Source organism: Coregonus clupeaformis, unplaced genomic scaffold (assembly GCF_020615455.1).
Source record: "Coregonus clupeaformis isolate EN_2021a unplaced genomic scaffold, ASM2061545v1 scaf1194, whole genome shotgun sequence".
Lineage (NCBI taxonomy): Eukaryota > Metazoa > Chordata > Actinopteri > Salmoniformes > Salmonidae > Coregonus > Coregonus clupeaformis.
The window spans coordinates 75,519-89,353 of NW_025534648.1; the positions used below are offsets into that span (position 1 = coordinate 75,519).

The window sequence follows — 13,835 nt, forward strand, 5'->3', positions numbered from 1 at the left end:
ATCTATAATAGTCAAACTCCACCAAAACATTTGCTACCATCAGGAAGTACAAAGGCAGGATCGGCGCATGCGTTGCTGTATTCAGCACCGTTGTATGGACAGCGCTTGTGCTGCATCTCCACTCACGACACGGGTAATAGGGGAGGTCCGCGGTGCTGAAATGGACAGGGCCTCTGCCCAGTTGCCAAGGGGTATTTCCGTTTGGGGGGACTTTTGACACGCTATAGGCACAGTTGAGTACACCCCTCATCCAATAGACCCCAGCAACTTCCTTTTGGATCCACGTTTACGGTATAGAGGATGCATTTGGGACATACCTTACGTCTCTGACCTTGTCAAGATCAGCATTTCGCTCTACTTACCGTGAAGTGACATCATAATAGTAGTACATTACAGTATACGTTTGCGTAAAATAGTACCATTTAAAGGGAGTATGTCAGGGTCAATTACTGACAAATGAGAACACACTAATCCTCAGGGGTCATTTAGGGGCAAAACGCACCACTTTGTGAAGGTTTTGTTTTGATTGAAGAGCAAGAAAAGTATTCATTGGTTCCACTTCTTTCCCTTCTAAATGCGTTTGCCTAAGTACAGGCAGTATGCACATATCTAAATGTTATTAAAAAATCAGTATTTTTTTGCCACTCAGAACACAGACATTTACCTTAAGGGGAGTTACCCTCATTTTAGACTTCCCAAGCATACATTTTCATGACAGCGTTCCTAATCTGCAGTAGGCAAAGCAGTTGAAAATCGGTAGGTTAACACCAAACCGTGAGGTGATTATGAATTCAGAGCAGTCGGATTAAGTCATAGTCAAATACATTTGAACAAATGACCAACAATATCACACGGAAAGTGATGTGAGCATTGCATTGTGGAAAGCAATGACTTTACAAGAACACGTATTGCAACGCGAGGCATGTATTTCTAGATTAAACACTGATTCAGTATGATGAACAAGTACATGTATGATTTGGTGTGCTCTACTTGAACACGCGCTTAGAGTTTTGAAACCACTGCCTATATGATGAGCTGTCGTTGTTTGTTTTATTACCACGTATTTATGGAAATTGCACCAGTTGAGAGATGATGGCTCTCTTGTGCCTACGGTGAAGGGTACTTCTGATCCAGCAGGTGGTGCTAAGATCCCTCCCTATATGACTTGAATGATGAGTTGATTTATTCCTTATTGCTCCTAATGATTTTAAGGCCAGTGTTGGCAAACATTACTTCTGCTCCAGCAGGTGGCCATGAAATCCCCCCCCTATATGACTTGACTGACCAGGTAGTTGATGGACTCCTTATAGCTCTTAATGATCTCAAGCAGAGTGTTGGCCACATGACCTCTGGTCCAGCAGGTGGCGGTGAAAATAGTCCCTATAGGAGTTGACTCATTTCTTTGAGGTCCTAAATGAAGCATAAAGGCGTCAACAGTGCATCTCGGCCTAACCCTGTTCCGGGCCCATTTCTTCACTCGATGCTTCGGTGTTCTTCATCTCCTCTTCAATAGTCCTTCTCCACGTCTTCCTTCCCGTCTTGCCCTGTGCGTTCCACTGAAGTGTCTGTGTTTTTATGTCGTTAGGAGTTTTGCTCACTGCGTGTCCCCCTTCCATTTCCACTTTCTGTCCCAGTTGGGTAGCTATCCATTATACTGTAGCCTACTTACTACCAATGTCACTGTAGTCAAAGGTGATGTTCGATTATTATGTATGAGTATTATTATATATTGTTATATTATTATGTTGAAGCCTATAGGGTGTGGTAACAGGCCCTCTGTGATTGGTTGTTGTACTGTACACGTCAAGTATCTGCACTCTAGCCTAATTAGCCTAACCTGCTAGGGAAAAGTCACTTCCGGTCGTAGCTGTATCCCGCCTAGTCAAAACCTTGTTAGTCCTTATCCTAAAAGGCACCCTCTGTTCCTCGATATACTCCACCGAGGGCCGGCAGCCAGTAAGTACAGGTAAGAGCAGAGGTGTAGTCCAGGGTATACGCTGGTATACGGCGTATACCTACTTATTTTTCAGTCAGCATTGCGTATACCCACTTCTAAATCCCCCCTGATGCGCATCATTCAGTAATATCTGTGAGTCAGATTGCCTATTTTCTTCCTCGGGGATAGTGAAGCCATGACCCACCCTCCTCTGCCTCTAATTGGCTGGTACTCGCTGCTTTCACTGATTAGATTGGTTAACTTTAGGCATGAGGACTGATGAGCCAATCAGAGGCAGAGTAGGGCGGGTCATGCCGAGGAAAATATCGCTAATACCTCAGGTGCCAGTGAAAAAAAAAAAAAAAACTCAGGTGCCGGTGCCACTTGACTACGATAACGGCAGCAGACCAAACAACGGATGAAGAAAGGACACAAGCGGCGGTGTGCCACCCCAGTTGATGGAAGACATCATTCTGAGGTAAGTTTTAAGGTGGTTTCCAAATGAATCATTATTTTAAACTACTGGCAAATTGCCAGTGACTGCACATTTAGAGGAGAAGAGATGTTGCCGCCAATAGTTAGTGCGAGTCGGCTAACGTTATGAAGCTAGCTACGTAGATTGGGATAATGTGGGGAAACCGGGGCATTGTTGGTTTTCAGTAAGTGTTTAATCAACCCAGTTCATAAGAATTTCATACCAGACTGATGAAACTGATTATCTCAATGTTTATGAAGCTTGTTTATTATTGTAAAGGTCTAAATTATAACGTTAGCCAAGTTACTAAGCCCTAAATTATAACATTAGCCAAGTTACTTAGCCCTAACTAACCTATATGATCTAGTTTAATTGCATAGTAGCTAAGCTGGTAGTTGATTTTTAAGTAAGTTAAAACACAAGAATGGGGACAAATAGTTTAAGATTCAGCCTAAAACAATATTGAGGTCTAATCAGGCTGTCTTATTTTGTATAGGGACAGGTAACCATGAAAAGGAAGGGAGATATTGCAGACTTTTTTGTAAAGAGGCACAAATCAGGCCCAGATCAGGCCCAGGCAGACCCCACCCCTAAAACCAGCAGCCCTGGCAGCTCTCAACCGGGAGCTAGCCAGGCAAGTCAGTGTGAGCATAGAGAAGGATCCAGTCTACCACCACCAGGTCAGAACACACAGGCAGTAAATTGCATCTCCAGTTTATTGAAAAGTGAAGCCTCACACTGTAACAAAAGGTGATTTTGACAGATTAAGCCTCATTTTGAATTTCTGTGTGATGTTATTTATTTTATTGCCCTTCTATTTATTTTGTCTGTATCCATGTTTGTTTTTTACAATGCTACTGTTATATAACATTTTGTGTTAAATTTGTTGTTTTTTTGTTAAATAAACTCTCCCAAGTATTTCACTCACTAATCTCCTGTATGCTTCAGCTTCACTTGCTGAAAATATTTCCACTTGGTTATGCAGATTGTTAATGTAAAGAGGGGGGACCCATGTCTTGCTGATGACTATTGTGATCACAGTAGTGTGTGTGTGTGTGTGTGTGTGTGTGTGTGTAAGTGTGTGAGAGAGAGAGAGACAGGGAGATGCATAATTAGTTTTGTTGTTGTCTGTAGACATCAATAATGACTGGCCAGACCTGTGGAGTGCTAAACAAACAGAAGACTTCAAATCCAAGAACCCCTGGTTGGGATCCAAAAACAAAAAATTGGGTAAGTTTAGGTAGATTGCTAGTTTGGGTAACTTCTGAAACAGTGGGCACAGATAACTTTGTGTGTGTGTGTGTGTGTGTGTGTGTGTGTGTAAAGGACCATGCACACGTACAGCTGTGGATACAGGAGTAGTTACATTGTTTGTTTATGCTTCGCAGGATGTCTGGTCTGTAGCAGTGTGAACTCCATTGGGATCGACAAGGAGCAAGGACAAGGTGTATCGCTCTCAAGAGAATGGATGAACTTTGAAATTCAAGTGTCTGGCCAGGGAAGTAGAACAACAAGTTTGTCAATCTTGAGAAATAAGGTGAGGAAACATGCGTTGTCCAAGGCCCACACTCAGGCTGTGAAGGTGGCAGAGCAACAGAAAGAAGCTGCCATTGAGAATGCAGTGGAGACTATGACTGAGTCCTACATGAAGGAAACTGAAGCTGTGTTTCGAACAGCCTACCATCTGGCCAAAAAGAACCGACCCCTTTTCTGACCATGAGAGCCTCATTGAGCTGCAGGAACTGAATGGTGTAAAAATGGGCTCAATACTTCATTCACGTTACAGTGCAACACAAATAATACAACATGTTGCTAGTGAGATGCAGAGCAAAATCATCAGTAGCATTATAGCATCATCCAGTAAGTTAGCTGTCCTAATTGACGAGGCATCTTCTTTAAGTCACAAAGCTGTCATGACAGTTTCTATTAAAGCATCAATTCAAGAAGAAAGCCCTGAGTTCATATTCCTGGAACTTGTTGAACTGGAAAATCAGAGAGCAGATGGCATATTACAGGCGTTACTCACCTGTTTAACTAATGCTGGCTTTACAGAAGAGTGGCTTCATGAAAACTGGGTAACATTTGTATCTGATGGAGCCAGTGTCATGCTAGGAAAGAAGTCAGGAGTAGCAACCAGACTGACTTTGAGATTCCCAAAGCTTTTTGTATGGCACTGCATGAACCATAGACTTGAACTTGCTGTGTCAGATGCAGTTGATGAGGTAAACTCTGTCAATCACTTTAAAACTTTTATCCAGAAGCTATACTCTCTGTATAGTGTGTCAAACAAAAATGAACGTGAACTTGTTAATGCAGCAGCTGAAGTAGGCTCACAACTTCTTCGCATTGGCAGAATCTTGGATGTACGCTGGGTGGCCAGTAGCTTTCGGACTGTTCGTGCTGTTTGGACATCCCTGGGAGCTCTTGTGCAGCACTTTAAAAATGCTTGCAGTGATGAGATGAGGTCCACCAAAGAGAGGCAGATGTACAGAGGTTTGTTAGACCGTGTTCAAAGTCCAGAATTCATTTGTGACCTTGGCCTCATGTACGACACTCTCCATGAACTAAGTCTCCTGTCACAGGAGCTTCAGTCTCGTTCTATAACGCTCCTCAGAGCAGAGCATCTGCTGAAACGCTCAATCAGAGTGATCCAGTCATTCAAAGAGAGTCCAGGTGAGAAATATAGTGAGGCTTTAGAAGCAAAACAGACTGGGGAGTATCGGTCTATAGCCCTGAAAACAAATGCAAAGCTGAAGTCTATCAATCCAGGCCAGTTCTTACAAAGCCTTGTGAACAATCTGGAGAAACGCTTGTCTTTTGAAGATGAGACCATCATGGACCTCAGCATCCTTGATCAGAGTAAGTGGCCATCAAAGCCCAGCATCCGCCATGGTGAAGAACAAGTTAAGCGACTGTGCAAGCGATTTAACTTGTGCACAGACCAAGCACTGAATGGGATGCGGGACCTACTGGAAGAGCCCAGTAGTGAGCCCAAGGACCTAAAACCACTTATGAACTGTATGAAAACATTCCCTGTCGGTACAGCAGAGTGTGAGAGGAATTTTAGCCTTATGAACAATATAAGCTCAGACAAGAGGGCTGTCCTTCTGATCTCAAACATATCAAACTTGATGATGATTAATATCAACGGCCCACCAACTTCCAAGTTTGATCCTAGAAAATATACAAGGACCTGGTTGAAGAGCCATCGTGCTGCCTCTTCGGTGCGTTCTAGACAGTGCAGTGTGAAAGCTCCTGCAGAAAGCAAATTTGTCTGGAATATACTGTAGTATGAGCAAGGTCAGAAACCCAGTGCTGGGTTGAGAGAGTATATCACTGTTGATGTGTTGTTAATGCATATATTTTTGTTAATTGTTAACTAAATATTGTTGTAACATATTTTGTTGAATGATTTACCCGGTAAATGAACATGTTCAAAACAAAGCATATAGCAATATGAACAAGGATGCATTGTCACCTTCAGATTTGAAGTATTTTATTTAAATAAATGTGCAAAAAATAATCGAAACACCATTTCCTGTTTGCCTCATGATAAATACATTTTACATTCATCCAGGCTGCTCTTGTGACCAGTAGTAACTACAAACTGCTCCTAATCAAGTCATGATCATTTTATAATAGTGTGCAAGTAGAAATTACATATTTTTGGGTAAACTAAATCATAGTCTTACATGTCACTGTTTCTAAAACAGGGCTTTTTTCTGGACTACTTAAAAAAAAAAAAGGTGAATACTGAGAGTATACCCACTTCTCCAGGGACCACTACACCACTGGGTAAGAGACAATTATGGCAACAATAAGTTGTCCTATGAAAGCTAGTCACATCTGAGATGTTCAACTGCACTGACTGATAAAGTGGCAGTCTGTGCTCTTGGGCCCTTATGGCATCAGTGCACCCCCCCCCCTCCAATTTGTCCCTTTTGAAATGAACAGTTGAGATGGGCCCTCTTTCTGTGGCCGTTCTGTGACGACACATCTGAGGCTATCCTGCGGCAATACAAATGATCAACATCATAACAATTATCCCATTATAAGAAGCTTTATTATTGGTTTGCTAAGAAAGGTACCATACAATATTGGCACATCACTATCACCTCTGTATGCGTAGGAAATCAATCCCTTCATTGTGTGTGTGTGTGGGTGTGTGTGTGTTTGTATGTGGGGGGGGGGTGTTTGGGTGGGTAAAGGTAAGCCACCCTCGGCCTCACAGTTCTATATCGTGGAGCTCCGCCCCATAGGGGAGCTCTGCTCCTAGTGGTTTACCCTCTGCCCTAGGGCAGAACAGCCTGAAGCAAAATTATGCACACACCTGCAGCCAATGGGAGCACAGGTGTCCCTATATAAAGAACCCCGTACCCTCAATCTGCCTCCCATTATCTTCAGCGACTGGACTAGAGTGAAGAAGCCACAGAAGACTCAGGAAGATTTTCGTCGTTGACATCCAGCCGTCAACGTCTTCCTACAATGAGCACACCAAGTTTTCCACCCCCAAAGGCCCTTTTCAGGGCCCTGTGTCGATGCACCGCCATGGCAACCACGGACCCCCACGACCTTTGTTTCGTGTGTTTGGGGCCGCAGCATGCCAAGGATGGTCTCGGCAACCCTCCTAATTGCGCCTCCTGCGCTCTCCTTCCTATGAAGGAGAGAAAGCAGCGCTGGGCGTTTTTTAAGGAGGATGTCCCTCTCGATGACGTACTGTCCACACTCGCCTCTGCTTCAGAGGCATCGTCGGACAGTGCTGGGTCAGAGGATGACAAAGAGGGCGCCGAGATGGATATCCCAGTGGGACAATCCATGGCTTTGGCGCCAGCCTTCAAAACCCCCTTTCCATCGGAGAGCGCGAGGTCCGAAGGTTCTTTGTGCGATGACGACATGGGCTCTGTTAGGTCAGAAGCCCTGTCCTTCGCGGCAGCCTCTCTGCGTTCGGACTTTCCCGAACTCATTGAGAAGGCAGCCACTCGACTGGAGATTGCGCTGCCCCCAGTTCCCCTCCCAGTGGAGGTGGACCTGATGGAGGGCGGCCCCTACTCCAAGCCGAGGAGAGCAGCTGAGCCAATGGCTCCAGCAATGCCCTCTATTGGCAAATATGTCGAGGGTTCGTGGGGAGCACCTCTGGCGGAGCGTTCACCGGCCAGAACGTATGCTCCATTCACCAGAGTGGCTGGTTATGAGTGGGCAGCTAGGGGAATCCCTAGGCTCGAAGGCGCCATGACGGCGTTCTTAGTGCCAGGTTCGAGTCCCTGGGCAGCCTCCAAGAAGGCCACCCTGCCAGTACAGAAGGACAGGTTCACAGCACTTTTAGCTGAGAAATCCTTCACGCTGGGAGCCCAGAGCGTAGCAGCGGCGAACAACATCGCCCTCCTCGCGGCCTCCCTATCCCGTCTCACAACGGGAAGGTCTGAGCTGACCAGCGAGGAAGTAGAGGAGGCCTCCAGGATTTCCGGGGCCATCCTCCACCTGACGCAGGCAGTGGCCATATGCGCGGGCAGGACCATGGCCACCTCGGTGGTCACGGAGCGACACTTATGGCTGTCAATGACAGCCATGAAGGAAGTCGACAGAGCCTCACTCCTCAACGCCCCCGTCTCCAGCGAAGGCCTATTTGGCCTCGCTGTGAAGGACGCGACCGAGCGAATCGCCAGATTGGATGAGGAACGGAAGCACCTGGCCAGACATTTGCCTTTGGCAATGAAAGCCAGCAGAGCCCCAGCCATTCCATCCACCTCGAACGCCCCCAGTAGGACTACAGGGAGGCGACGGGCCAGGCGACAGTCGGCCACCACAGGCGGCAGGAGAGCGGGCTCGGCCCCTCCAGCAGCGACGGTGGCAGCGACGGTTCCGCCGGCGAAGGAGGTCGTCACAAAACCAGCCTGGCAGCACCAGAAGGTCTCCCACAAGAGGCGGCACCTGTGACGAGGCGAGGGGGAGAGAACGGGAGATGGCCCGGCGCGTGACGCAAATGTGCCTACTGTTCCCCCCCACCCCACTGTTCAGGGCGTGGAGGGCGTTTTTGTTGATTATGTGAATAAAGAGCTGGTTCTCACTGACATTGTCAAAGAAGGACATTTATTCCATAAGGTACAGAACACTTCACGTTCTATGGTTTTCCCTCACCATCCTGAGTGTAGCTCAACCCACCAAGAGTGCATAGCTGAGCGCGCTCAGGAGAGGAAAAGGGGAAAGGTAGCAAGGCGCTGCCTTAGCTCACCTAATAAAGATCTTTTACTACAGACTCCTAGGAGCTCTGTAGTAAAGGTCTCACATAGCAGGCAGCCGTCTCTGTCCCAATGCGACATGAAGACGCAGCCGCTAGCCGGGAATGACGCCTGGCTGCAGGCTAATGCCTCAGCCGGCGCAGATCAGAACCGTGCGACGTTCACGGAGAGCGGGAATACCAGGGTTACAAGTATAACCAAGGTATGGACGCCTCCGGTCTATTCTGAACGTATCAATGCCCATGGCTCTGAGCGCAGCTCACCACACATTGAGTGTGTCGTTGAACAGCCGCATAAGACCAGTGAAGAGGTATTGTGGCACCACCGTGTGGTACCAGTCAGGGATTACACCTTTCAGACCCTATTGGGTTCTGTAATGGATGAGTCTCATTCCAAGCAGCAGTCTCAGTCAGACAATGACATGATGACGCAATCGCTATCCGGGGAGAGCGCTCTGTCTCAGGCCAATGCCTCAGCCAGTGCAGTTCAGAACCGTGCTGCGTTCACGGAGGGCCGGATTACTGGAGTTACGGTCGTAACTAACGTATCAAGGCCCCCGATTAACCCAGAACGAGCTGATGTTTCCTCTCCCTTTCGAGGGGGGCCCGCCTTGGGCTATTCCACCAACTCTGTGCTGGGGAATAGCGGCGGCGAGGGCCATAGAGGAATACAGGTCCTTCCTACTGGATGCACCACAGCTTCGTGCGCGCCCGCTTTCTCTGCATTGCTGGCAGTGGCAGCGAAGCTGTACCCTCTCACGCTGGCTAGAACAGACGTTGGAGAAGGGTTATGCCCTCCAATTCCATCGGACCCCACCCCCGTTCAGGGGAGTGGTGGAAACGGTGATGAAAACGCCAGACAAAGTAGCCGCTCTAATGTCAGAGATCACGGAACTTTTGGCGAAGGAGGCGGTCACAGTAGTTCCCCGAGAGCAAAGGAACAAGGGGCTGTATTCGCCCTATTTCCTAGTGCCCAAAAAGACGGGGGGAGTGAGGCCGATTTTGGACTTACGCATTCTCAACGAGAGCATAACCAAACGGCCCTTCCGAATGCTGACGACAAAACGTCTACTGGAATGTGTCCAGAAGGGAGACTTTTGTACAAGCATAGACCTAAAGGACGCGTACTTTCATGTGCCGATACAATCTCGCCACAGAAAGTTTCTGCGGTTCGCCTTTCAAGGGGGTGGCGTACGAGTTCACGAGGATGCCGTTTGGGTACGCCCTGGCACCTCGAACGTTTTCCAAATGTGTGGAGGCGGCATTGGAACCGCTGCGTCGTCAAGGGATAAGGATATTAGCCTACCTAGACGACCTGCTGGTTCTCGCCCCGTCAGCAGAGCTGGCGTTCACTCACACGACACAGACAGTGATTCATCTCACGCGTCTGGGGTTCGCTGTGAATTGGAAAAAGAGCGCACCCTGGCCCAGTCATCAGATTGTCTACCTGGGACTACAGCTAGACACTGTAATGATGAGGGCTCGAATTTCGGACCCTCGAAGGGCAGCATTGGTACTAGCCCTGAGGAAGTGTCGTCCGAATCACACAGTAACGGCGCTATCGATCATGTCACTTTTGGGTCTCATGTCGGCAGCCCACTCTGTGGTACCGCTGGGGCTTCTGCACATGCGCAGAACACAGCGGTGGTTCGCCCAACTAAGACTAGACCCAGTGCGTCAACGTCATCGGTTGGTGGTGGTTCCTCTCTCGCTAAGAGCAGACCTGGACTATTGGAGGAACCCGTGCATTCTCACGCACGGAGTCCCGATGGGCAAGGTGTCATCCTACATTCCAGTGTTTACAGATGCCTGTCTGACTGGATGGGGAGGGACATGTCAGTCTCAAGCGATAGGAAGTGCATGGCCTCAATCAGGTCGTCACATAAACCTCCTGGAGTTGGAAACGGTTCGACTGGTTTTGAACCACTTCGCGTCTACCCTTCGGGGTCGCGATGTGTTGGTTTGGTCAGACAACCGGACCACAGTAGCTCACATAAATCGCCAAGGAGGGGTCAGGTCTCCTGCCCTCCATTGGGCGGCAGAGGAATTGTGGCTGTGGGCTCACAAGCACCTTCGCTCGTTGAGAGCAGCGCACATTCCGGGCTACTTGAACGTAGGGGCAGACCTCATGTCAAGAGGGGGTCCTCGAGACGACGAGTGGTGTCTGCACCCGGACATTGTTCTCCAAATTTGGGAACAATTCGGGAGAGCCGAGGTGGATCTGTTCGCGTCACATGTGAACGCGCAGTGTCCCCTATGGTTCTCCCTGAGGGAACAGGACGAGCCGCCACTGGGAAGAGACGCATTCGCGCACTGCCCGTGGCCGAAAGTTCTCCTGTATGCATTCCCTCCGCTGTCTTGCATTCTCCCACTGCTAGCCAGGGTGAGGTCAGAGGAGCTAACAGTGATACTGATAGCGCCCGATCGCCCGGGGGCTCCGTGGTTTGCAGAGATGAGTCAGATGTTGATTGTGCCACCTTGGACAATTCCACATCGACGAGACGCGTTGAGCCAGGCGGGAGGCTCGATAGGGCAGTGGCCCATAATCGGCCAACCACTGAAGGCTTGGTTCCTGAATGGGACAGGTTGAGGCGCCGTGGGTTATCTGATGCAGTGATCAGAACCATACAGAGCGCAAGGGCCAGTTCCACTTCTAGGGTGTATACAAGCAGATGGAATGTTTTCTCACGATGGTGTAACACACAGGACGTAGACCCCATGAGCTGTCAGGTAGAGAGCGTGCTCTCATTCCTGCAGTCTATGTTTGATAAGCAGAAATCGCCCTCCACCATTCGAGTGTTTGCAGCGGCAATTTCAGCTGGTCATGAAGGGTTTAACGGGAAAAACGTGTTCAGTCACCCATTAGTGAAACGTTTCTTATTGGGAACGCGACGGCTTAGGCCAATGCCTAGAGCTACGCTGCCCCCGGTGGGATTTGGCCGTGGTTCTCGAAGCGCTATGTAAGTCGCCGTTCGAGCCATTGAATCAAATACCCCTCAAAATGCTGTCTATCAAGACGGCGCTGTTGCTCGCCTTGACTACCGCTAAGCGGGTCAGTGATTTGAGCGCACTGTCGACGAGACCCGACTGCCTTGCCATCAATGGCGATCTGAGCAGAGCGGTGTTACGTCCTAACCCGGCATTTGTGCCGAAGGTTATTAACAGTGCATATAGATCACAGATCGTGGAATTGTGGGCTTTTTATCCCCCTCCCCATGGGGAGAGGAGTGAGAAAAAGCTTCATTGTTTGTGCCCAGTACGCGCTTTGGCGTGTTACGTTGAGCGCACAGCAGCGGTTAGGTCATCGCCTCAGCTGTTTGTGTGTCACGGTGCGGCTGCATTAGGTAGACCACTTTCAAAACAGCGATTGTCTCATTGGCTTTGTGAAGGCATTGAGACGGGCGTACAGGCGGCGGGGCAACAACCGCCTCAGGGTATCAGAGCGCACTCCACTCGTGGAGTAGCAGCTTCTACTGCCCTCTTCAGAGGAACAGAGGTAGAGGATATTTGTAGAGCGGCGTCTTGGTCGACACCGTCTCCTTTTATCCGTTTCTATCTGTTGGATATGTCTTCTAACTCTTTGGCTCGATCTGTACTCAGCGTGGCTGAAGGGAGATCTTGAGAAAAAAACAGAGAAAGAAAGCAGGATTGTGACCATGTTCATAAGTCCGCTTTTATTAGAAGAAACATATTATGGATGGACATGTTTTCCAACTCTTTAGCTCGGTCGGCATTCAGCAGAGCTGAAAGGCGATTTTGAGCTAGAAGGAGAGGACAGAGCAGGACCTTGGACAGGTTCCAATCAGGTCCGCTTTGGTTAGGAAAACGTGTTATGTCAAGGATAAGCTTTTTAACTTTCAAGCTCGATTGCACTCAGCATAGCTGAAAGGGAATCTTGAGCTAGAGGAAAGAGAAGCAGGACGATGGACAGGTCTCTATCAGGTCCGCTTTGGATGAAAAGCTATCTGTGGCATGTCTCTTGACTCAAGGTCAGTACATAGAGACATGTATTGAACTGACAGAATGTGAGGTCATCTATCTGATTCAGTTAGTATGACTTATATTTTGTTCCTGCCTACTAATCTCTGGGTTCCATTGAGTAAGTAAGGCGGTCTGTTGGACACTTAATGTAGAGTGACTGATGTCATTCCATTAGTGGACGATAGTGTTGTCACAGAATATTGAGGCACGGCTATCTGCTGGTACAGATTAGCATGGCTTCTATTCTGATGATCTGCCCACTAGCCATTGGCATTGCCATTGAGCTAGATGGGGCGGGTCTATAACCGATGACGCGGTATATTGTGACGCCCGGGTGGGTTTTTTAGTCGCAGTACTGCGGAAATTGGTTGCAGCCATTGCTGGGCTTGACCTTTTTTTTTCATTTTTTAATGGGAAGTGTCAGGCTCGGCAGGGAGTACATTTTGGAGCGTTTCGCTCCGCCTTAAACCAATAGGAGCAGAGCTCCCCTATGGGGCGGAGCTCCACGATATAGAACGACTAGTTACCGGAGTGTAACTCCAGTTCTATGAGTGGAGCGGAGCCCCATAGAACTTAAGGCCCTACCGACCCTCTCTAGTCTCGCTGAAGATAATATCTCGGGAGGCAGATTGAGGGAACGGGGTTCCTTATATAGGGACACCTGTACTCCTATTGGCTGTAGGTGTGTGCATAATTTTGCTTCAGGCTGTTCTGCCCTAGGGCAGAGGGTAAACCAATAGGAGCAGAGCTCCCCTATGGGGCTCCGCTCCACTCATAGAACTGGAGTTACACTCCGGTAACTAGTCGTTCTATATCGTGGAGCTCCGCCCCATAGGGGAGCTCTGCTCCTATTGGTTTACCCTCTGCCCTAGGGCAGAACAGCCTGAAGCAAAATTATGCACACACCTACAGCCAATGGGAGTACAGGTGTCCCTATATAAGGAACCCCGTTCCCTCAATCTGCCTCCCATTATCTTCAGCGACTGGACTAGAGAAGAAGCCACAGAAGACTCAGGAAGAATTTCGTCGTTGACATCCAGCCGTCAACGTCTTCCTACAATGAGCACACCAAGCTTATCCATAGGGTAAGTATTTAACAAAAGCTCTTTTCAGAGCTCTGTGTCGCTGTTCCCCTTGGCGGCTGTCGACCCCCCCGACATTGTTTCGTGGGTTGAGGGACACAGCACGCCAGGGACAGCTTCATTAAT

At 48.5% G+C, this 13,835-nt stretch overlaps 1 protein-coding gene across 1 annotated transcript; it reads left to right on the top strand.

Moving 5' to 3' along the window:
• Positions 1-1,978: 1,978 nt before the first annotated feature.
• Positions 1,979-4,125, top strand: LOC123486406 (E3 SUMO-protein ligase KIAA1586-like). The gene is made up of 4 exons (XM_045217710.1): positions 1,979-2,414; positions 2,908-3,091; positions 3,546-3,641; positions 3,800-4,125. The coding sequence occupies exons 1-4, from the start codon at positions 2,355-2,357 to the stop codon at positions 4,123-4,125; spliced, it is 666 nt and encodes a 221-aa protein (XP_045073645.1). The 5' UTR covers positions 1,979-2,354.
• The last annotated feature ends 9,710 nt before the right edge of the window (positions 4,126-13,835 follow it).